Consider the following 9,822-nt stretch of genomic DNA (forward strand, 5'->3'; position numbering starts at 1 on the left):
ATAATGAAGAGAAAAGAAATTACTTTCTGTTATTAAATCTTCAAACCAAAAGTTTTAACTACTTAAAAACTTCTTGTATCATTTGAAACTATACTTACTTTTTATTATATCGATAATTATTACATGAATAATTATTACATAAGTAATTATTATATAAATAATTATTGTATAAATAATTATTGTATAAATAATTATTATAAATAAATCATTATTGTAAATAAATAATTATTATAAATAAATGATTGATTAATATTATTTATTGAACTTTATTTTGACATCCAAATAGGTTATGATATTTTTTAACCAAACCACCTTCAACAGTAATTCTTTTTTTTCTTCTTTATTCCTTTCTTAGCTTATAAACAAAAGTATATTAGCAAACAGAATTATAGAGACCGAAATCTTCAATTGCAATAAATACGAAATTAAAAGATTTTGTTAGTGATAGTTGCCATCTAGTAATGATTATATATAGAATAAATTTAGATAAAATATTGTATAAAAAAAACTAGCTTTTAATGCCCCAAGCATGTTAAAAACTTTTTTTAAAAGACTGTGGGTTTAGATATAAAAGAATCTTTTTCTAATTAAGTTAGTTTTTTGCTAATTTAAAACTGTACATTAATCCTCTAAGATAACCAAAACAGAAGTTACCCTTAAAATTTAAAGAGAATGATTTACTAATTTAAAACATCGTAATACTTGTTACTAAATTTTGCTCGAAGTATTATTTGTGTAGAGTAAGGAAAACACTTTATTTTAATTTTTATAAAATTTGTTTTATTTAAAATAACAGATAAATTCTAAAATATTTTTAGAATTTGTACATTAACTTTTTTTTTGCTATGATAAACAAATATATGCTAAACAAATAATTGATGTAAAAATTTAGATTTAATTCATATATATGTGTTTATAAGTAAAAATTATTTTCAGCCTGATACAAATATATATAAACGTAATTCGTTCATAGAATTAAAATAATTTTAAATATAAAGAACCGAATGCAATTTCAAATTTTAGTAATTCCATTTTTAACTTAAATAGTTCATATTAGCTAACTAGTTAAAATTTTTAGTCATTAATATTTTAGAAATTGATTTTTTTTCTTCAATTGATTAGGACAGATTTTTGCTAAAATTAAAAAAAAAAAATTATCAAAAAGTTTTAGTAAAGCTTTACTTCTAAATTTTTATAGCGAAAAGAAAACTAGAATATAATTTTTCTTGTTCACTTTATTAAATTAAAAATAAGACGCTACAGTTGTTTATGCAAAGGTACATAGGTGCTAAATTATAAACGTATTCAAATATTTAGTTTAAAAACATTTTTATGATTTTTTTTATCAAACTTTAAGTTAAAAGTATATACTAAAATATATAATTTAGTAAAATTGAAACAAAAAAACCGTATAAATATAAAATAAGTGTTTAATAGCTGATTTATAAGTTTATAATGCTTTAAAAGGAAAAGTGCGAAATATATGCTCCCGTGTCAAAGCTGAGCATCGAAGCCCCGACCTATAGGTTAGCAGACTCGAATTTAATTAAATATAAATTTCTTTCATTGTTTGAAAAAAATATATCTTAAGAGCGTTTTTCAAGAAAGGGTAAACTGTTGGTAGAATACATCTTAGAGCAATCAGCTCGAATATTCTTTACTTACTATACATTAATGAAGAAATTAGAGAGCGAGAGTTTTTGATTGCCATGTTAAGAATAGGAAAATTCCACAAAAAGTAGGACTACATCAAATACTAGCCCCACAGGTGGAGTGTAGTGTAGTAATGGCGTGTCGCTTTTCGGAACTATTTTGGAGTGAGTGGTTTGTTTTGTATAATATGTCTCCGTTTCCGTCATACAGACCGGTGCTTTAAGATTTGCAACTCTTAAGTTTTTCATTATGGATGGTGCTTTCTACACTAGGGAACGCTGCAAGCTCGGTGCCGCCTAAATTTCCGGGTTACTGTCTCCGTTGTATTTTAAAGCCATTTGGCATCATTGTGTTTTGAGATTCTTGCAAACAAAGTATTTAATTACTTATTACTTGTGTTTACAATGCTAAAAGTGTTAACACTAATGTAAGATGGTGCACAGCTTGCAACAAGAACAAACAGTAATAAACTTATGGAAAGAGGCCATATCAAGACTGCCAAAAAAGCGAGTTATTCAAAATCTAGCAACCATGTCACCTTTTTTAACAATATATCTCTAAACAACTAAAACAAACTTTCACTTCAAACTCACCAGAATTACATAATAACATTAATATCTTGTGAAATATGGCAGATTAGAGCTCAGAAATTATCTAATTTATTTCTTTTATTGAAAACAAAATTATCCGTTTGAAAATATCGCCTCGCAGAATAACATGTAGTAAGCAGCTGCAAACTTTCTAACCGGAACTAGAGCAGGCATACAGCTCGAGATTGTTATTGTTTACATTTCTACTGAAAACACCATCCATTAGTAAGCAGTGCGCAAAAAGAAAGTTATAATCCAGAAGTGGTTTTCTTTAATGATCGGATTTTTGCTAATCAAATCTCGCTTTTAAATCTTCATAAAAGGTATCACAAATGCAAATTAATTGGTACTAATTATTAATTAAGTTAAGGAATCGGACACAACCCATTTTCCTTGATTAAACATATTGACGGATTAAGGATCTTGACCCTCAAAACATGGTGGTAGTCACAATCTAGAAAATATACCGTTAGCCTTAAAACAATCCTTACCCCTACTCAATGGGAAGTGTTCTGGTTGGATCTTTTGTCGTTGTCACCTGGGACTTATTACTACTTTATTCTATACCTAATATTTTTTACATTGGGCAAATTTGTACACAAGCGATTTTTTTAAACTAGAAATGTCTAATTTTTCGTCACAAAAACTATTTCCTTTATTAATGAAAGAAATTGTAGTAATTTAAATAATTATTGAACGCTGAAGGTGATATCAATTCAATTTTTACTATGGCATTGAAAACACAATTTATTGCAGTTCTTTTTTTTCCTTAAAGAATAACCGATATTAAATTAATTAAACTGATACTTAATGAATTTTTCAATAAATTTTTTAATTTATTTTTCTTGTATTACTGGTATTGAATTTTGTGTTACTGGTACTAATTTCAAATTACTACTAACAGTAACTAACTACTAACATTGAACTAATATTGCTAATTTTATTAATTTTAAGACATGAGTTTTACTCGTGGTGCCCTCTCTTATTATAGAATCAAGGGAAAGGATCAGCATGTCGCACGAAATCTAATTTATTTTAAATCTTTTCTAGCGTTAGTTATATGGTCATTATCTCAAAAACTATTTAATAAAAAATTAAAATTTTATTTTGCTTATTATTTTTATTCGTAACTCCCATTAAATTCGAACAACTAAATTTGAATTTAAAGCTTAAGTAATGTATTGAGTATTGGAAGAAAAACCTATAAAAATTATATAACCTAATTTATAATTCATATTTATATTTTATTTTAAATTTATAATTACTCTTTTTAGATTCAGGAAAATTCAAACAAATGACCATGGCAATTTTTTCAAGCTGAATATATTTTTAAAAAATTGCTTATTAACGCTGTTCAAAAGTTTCAAGTTCAAAAACAAACAACTTTTATGTGAGGAAAATTTGGTAAATGTTACCAAAATAAAAATTTTTTAATAAAAAATAAATAAACACTCATTAGATTATACAAAATAAGTAAAAATATTTGCTTTGTGAAGAAATTAAATTAGATGATTGTTTATTTATCAGTGCATGCATTTTTGATTTATTTTTAAACTTGTTACATGTTTCTTGCTATAAATCTTTAAAATTATAGATGTCAAAAGTTTTATTATAGAACTTGGATATTTCAATATTTAATTGAGCATTAGGCGTCTAATATATGTTGGACCACATATCATGTTGTTACGTTCAATTAAAGTTCACTTGGATTAAGATTACTGTCAAATTCTATTAAATTACTTACATTAAGACTGTGCTGTTTAATTAAATAAAACTAAATGCTTGCAAAAAAATCGATGATCAATATTTACTATACTAAAATAATTATATTGTAATAATAATATACACAAATAATGTCCAATGTACATAATTAATATATATAAATATGTATAAATAATTGCCCAATATATACAAATAATAGCACAAAATATGAATAAATATATGCTCGAAATCTGTGCTTACTAATTACGTATTAGTGTACTTAAATGCTTACGTTCTGAAAGTATAAATATTTTGCCAAAATTAGAAGCTTATATTTAACTGAAATATTCTTGTTTATTACATGTAACATATTATTTATTACATTACATTAACTCTTACCTAACAAAATCCAAAACAAACGAAAAAGAACAAAATATAATTCAAAGCAGATGTGATTTTCAATAAATATGTTAGTATTAATAATAATAATAATAATAATAATAATAATTGTTGCTATTCAATTTCAGAAATAGAAATTTAACATTTCATTGAAGATTAATATGTGAAATAGAAATTGTTTTATATATAAGATCAAGATTTGCATTTAGTGAACAAATTATGTAAAGATGCATAAGAGGACGCGATATCACGGGAGAAACTTTTCGTCGCAAATTCTCTTTCACCACGAAAAGTAATTAAAATTACTACTACGTCCTACGTTCGATTCATGGGTTTTCATTGCAATTTATTTTGAGATACTTAGAATCGAAATATTATTTTGTGCCACTTGCAGAGCAACAATACTATTACGTGATAGAAAACTCCAAGTAAGGCCGGGAAGTGACTGATGCACGTTAAATCTGTCGAGTCGCAAAAGTCCTCCATGTTCCCATAACAAATCAATATCTCTGGGGGTACTGGATCGTTCGTTCTCTGATTCAGGTCAAAATTACGATCTGTGGATGAATGAATGGATATATTAATGGGTCCGCCCTATAAACGGGTGCGACGTATGGTGTGGCAGAAGTCAAATTCTTGGCCATAGATGGCGCCACTGGAAAACTAGAACAATCGCACCCCCTCTGCCTAAAACAGGCATACGTCAACAACAACTTCTTATATTTGAAAAAATCGAGACCTTTAATATTTAAGTTAAGTCTGTAAATAAAAAGTTCAAACAAGAGCACTCGCATGAATTTTTTCGGAGTGAAACCATGAAATTGTTCATTAAAATTATTTAAAAATCGGCTTTTTTATAGCAAGAATAACTAACGAATAGCTCAAAAATTTTCAAAAACAATTTAAATAATTTAATTGAAGTTACTAAGCTAACAATTTTAAAAAACAATTCATATTTTTAACGATATTTCAAATTTAAAACATGAATAATATAATAAATAGTATACTTTATTTAAATTCTTTAAAATAAATATAGTATGAGCTCTAAAGAAAAAACAATGAGTTCCAGTGTTCTATAATTTTTAATTTTAATAGTAAATAAGAAATTTTTTTTTGTTATATCTTCCATTTAGCAAAATTGTCTTAATTTTTTTATTATTTTGAACTAAATGAGCAGTAATGTTATCTAAAAGAAAAAGAAAAAAATAATTTTTATAAATTATGATCTTTTTTTAATGTGAATGAACAGATGGCTCCCGTTCACATTTGTTGTGCAAGAAACGAAAAGTCCTGTTATGATAGGAATACATTGCTAACCGAAATTTATAAAGATAAAGAAAAAACAAATAACAATCGAAAATCTCAAATAAAATTGTGAAGATTGCCACGACCTATTCTTTTTAATTCTTTTTCCGAGGAATGAAGTAAGCAATGAAGTTTTTGTTTTCAAAAATTAAAACTTATCTAAACTCTCGAAATTATTCTTTAAATTAAATCTCTAAGAAATTTCATTGATTAAATTATGTTAAATTATTTAATTACTTTAGGTTATATTGTATTTATCTCAATATAAATTGCTGAATTTGCCATTAATTATGTAACTTTGGTACTTTTATTGTATTAATTAATTTTTTGGTGCTCTCCGTCGTTATACTTTTTATTTTCATTTATTTATTTTTTGAATATTTTGCTTTGGCTATACTGTAACAAATTCAGAAAGCACTCCTCACTGCAATATGGATTGATGAAAAAGAGATTAAAAAGGTCTTGATCTTTTGTATCTGGTCAATAGTTTTGTGCTTCAGTATTATGTAATTATTTCAATATAAATAGTTGAATTTGCCGTTAATTATGTAACTTGGGTACTTTCATTATATTAATTAATTTTTTGGTGTTCTCCGTCGTTATACTTTTTATTTTTATTTGTTTATTTTTTTAATATTTTGTTTTGGATATACTGTAACAAAATTCAGAAAGCACTCCTTACTGCAACATGGATGAAAAGGTCTTGGATCTATTGTATCTGATCAATAGTTCTATGCTTCAGTATTATGTAATTATTTCAATATAAATAGTTAAAATTGTAGTTAATTTAAAACTTTGGTGATTTTTTTATATGAATTAAATATTTTGGCACTCTCCGTCTTCATACTTTTTATATTTACTTATTTTGTGTGTGTGTGTATATATATATATATATATATATATATATNTATATATATATATATAAAATTTAATTGTATTTTATATTTTACAGCTGTCACTTAGCCATGATTACTGTTGCATACTTAGCAATATTTGTCTGCGTAATTTTTGGAACATCTACAGCAGGTAAATAAAATTTTTATGGCTTAAATATAATTTCAAAAAATGTGCTGTAATATTTTTATTCCCCAATTAATAGTCTGGAATGATGCTATTGATTACAATTAATATATTCTGGATTCTGAACATCTATATTATATAAAACGCTAATACGTACGTATGTATCAATAAAACCGATGATATTTCTTTTCTCGCCCTGGCAACAATTTTTATTTTTAATTGTAGGCGTTTTGTACAAATCTCTAAACTTTTTTTCGTATTTATCCACATAATTAAGAAGTTGTGAACTCATTACATAAATACAATAGCATTTGTCTTCGATTCTCACCGAAGTCTAACTGCTTGCAATTTCAAATTAATATTGAAATGTACGGGTTTAGAATTTTCTACAGTGAAAAGTTTTCAGAACTTCAGTGTTCAGAAAAGTATACAAAAGCTAGATGTTAAGAACGTATCCAATGAGCGAGCAAAGCGAACATCGGATTGCGAAGCAATCCGAAATGAACTGCNGTTTGGGGGGGGGGGTTGGCGAGCGCCAGCGAGCAGGGGGCGAAGCCTCCTAGTTAAATAGTATAAAGCTAGATGTGGATTTACTTGTGTGTGTGTATACAGGAGAGGAGGGCTAGAGTGGACAAACGTGATAACTTATAAAGAAGTAATTTATTGCAACTCAGAAAGGCATATATAAAAATAAAATAAAATCAATTTCAATCTAAGCTTTATTTGAGAATAAATATTGACATATTTTAATTAAATTACTAATTAACAATCGATCGTTTCACTACTCTAAGAAATACATTTTGAACGCAATACAATATATTTGAAGAAAAAAAATTAGTATTTAACTTGATTTATTTCAAAGCACGTAACCAATTTTAACTTGAATCAACTTTAATAACCATAGTTGCAACTTGCTGATGAAATGGTCCGAACGGGCAATGAAATGAACAATGAAAACAACTCGGAAAAGAGGAGACGGGACCGTTGGCTAATATTCCGTTTCAGTTTTAAAAAAATATTCCTTAATTCATCTATATTGAATAATATTCCTTCATTATACTTCATAAACTATCTTTTACTTGATAAGCTTTATCTTATACTTTTAATGTTCTAATTGGGTGACGATACCGTCGAGCAGAGTAAATAGTAAATAAGGATGAATAATAGTAAATTTAGAATTCCTCTCTCCGTCCACTCCCCTTTGACGTTTGAATTCAGTCAGCAAGAGAAAGGTTTCGTAACGTGTATTTATATCTGTTTTTAGGTGACCTAAAGGTATTAAGTGAATGAATTGATGGTAATGAATTGAGGCAATATCGAGATCCGCCTAACTTTTTACAAAGGTGACATTTTCTGCAAAAAAAAACTCTACCTTAGTATTGTTTTCAAATAGTTATTTTGCAAGTTTTCAGAATTTCCACTTGAAGACAGCATAGTACCGAGAAATATCTTATTTCATACGCGAAAATCGTAGTGTTTCTTTCTGAAAACGCTTTCTTGGCTTATCTCTTCAAATATATTTCAAATCAAGTGTTTTGCATTTTTTTGTTTTTTTTTTTGTTGAAGATATTTAAAATTAATTTGTGTTCCTATATTCATTAGTTCGGGTGTAATTCTAATCTTAAATATTCGAAAAATATTAGGTTAAAGTACGGTTTAAAATTTGCTGAATAATGAATTATGTTTAAGTATGTAATAATAATAAAAAATAATAATAAAAGAAAATCTAATCATAATTTAACTTTATATTTTAGACAACTCTTAAAGGATTTTTCAAATATCAAAGCACGTTCTATTAGATTTTTTTAAACAAAAAGAGTTGTAGTTACAACTTATATTTTTAGATAATATATTTTAGATAATACAATTTAAAATTTGCTTTACTACTTTTCCTGTAATCAAAATTTTGGAAGGACAAAGGCTTACGCTTAACACTAAAAAGACTGAAATATCCATACAATGCAGTCAAAATGACTGCATTGTGAAAGAATAACTAATGTATAAAGAAATCTGTTTAAAATTAATTTTAAATATTTTTGATATTATTTTAAGTTGCATAACAAGTTATTAGCAAATATCAACAATAAAAATATTTATAAAAGTCACACAATTCTAAGAAATTGTGTCATTATATACATCATTGTTTTTCTAATTGAAATTAAAATGCAGTCAAAATTACTTCCTTGGGCAATCTAGTGTTAAAATAGGATAACTTAGGAATTGTTACTTTTAAAATGATACTTTTAACTCAAAACAACTGCGATTTTTCTGAGAAAATTTTAAAAAGTTGGAGCTGAGGTATTTTCTGATTCACACAATCAAAATAACATCCTGCCCTAAAGATTATAAATAGTTAGCATTTAAAACGAGATAATTTTATATGTATCCTGCTTCACATCCTGTTCTCACAAGTTATCAAGGAAATATTTTTGTTTCTACAATTTAAAGAATCTTTAATTACGTTATATATCATCTTTTATTCTACAAATCTTTTTAGACTTCAGAAAATATATATTTAGTACACAGCCGTAAACAGACATTCAAATCTGTGACTAAAAACGTTTAAATAGTGATAATGTGATACTGAAATATACTTATTTTCAAAAAGGAAGCAAGTTTGCTAAAGTAAACTACGAGTCTTCAACCCGTAACCCCCAGGGAGCCCCGATTGTCAACCTATGATATTTTAGAAGCTCACAAAGAGATTATAAAAAAATAAACAAATAAACATTTCCACCCAATATTTCAATAATAATAATACCGATTGGAAACGTTCCCGATATTATTATTGAAATATTACCATGAAATATTTATTTATTTAAAATTTTCTTAGTGAGCTTCTAATATACACTCATGTCCATAAATTAAGGATAATGAAGTTCAGGCACAGAAAGAGACAGAAGCCAAACAAATTTGACTTATTTGTAAAGTCTATGTATTAAACAAAAGGTAAAGAGCAAAAAAGATGCTATATGTTTGACATAATTAATAAAAATTGCGATTTTTACTCCCTGGAGCAAATTTCAAAAAAGAACCTATTTACAAAAAACAGTATAACATGGTTAGTATGATGGTTAATACGGAGTATGTCTCCCGGACGATGCAATACAGGCCGTACAACGCCTAGGCATGCTGAGTATCAAATTATCAATCT

The 9,822-nt window shown here is 26.6% G+C and overlaps 1 protein-coding gene across 1 annotated transcript in view; it reads left to right on the top strand.

Moving 5' to 3' along the window:
- Positions 1-5,586: 5,586 nt before the first annotated feature.
- Positions 5,587-9,822, top strand: part of LOC122271863 (mite allergen Der p 7-like) — a gene marked incomplete in the record, with an annotated part of 7,122 nt that continues 2,886 nt past the window's right edge. The window contains 2 exon segments of the mRNA XM_071187482.1: positions 5,587-5,767; positions 6,601-6,674. Of these exon segments, the coding sequence (XP_071043583.1) occupies positions 5,763-5,767; positions 6,601-6,674 (79 nt within the window).

Source organism: Parasteatoda tepidariorum, chromosome X1 (assembly GCF_043381705.1).
Source record: "Parasteatoda tepidariorum isolate YZ-2023 chromosome X1, CAS_Ptep_4.0, whole genome shotgun sequence".
Classification (NCBI taxonomy): Eukaryota; Metazoa; Arthropoda; class Arachnida; order Araneae; family Theridiidae; genus Parasteatoda; species Parasteatoda tepidariorum.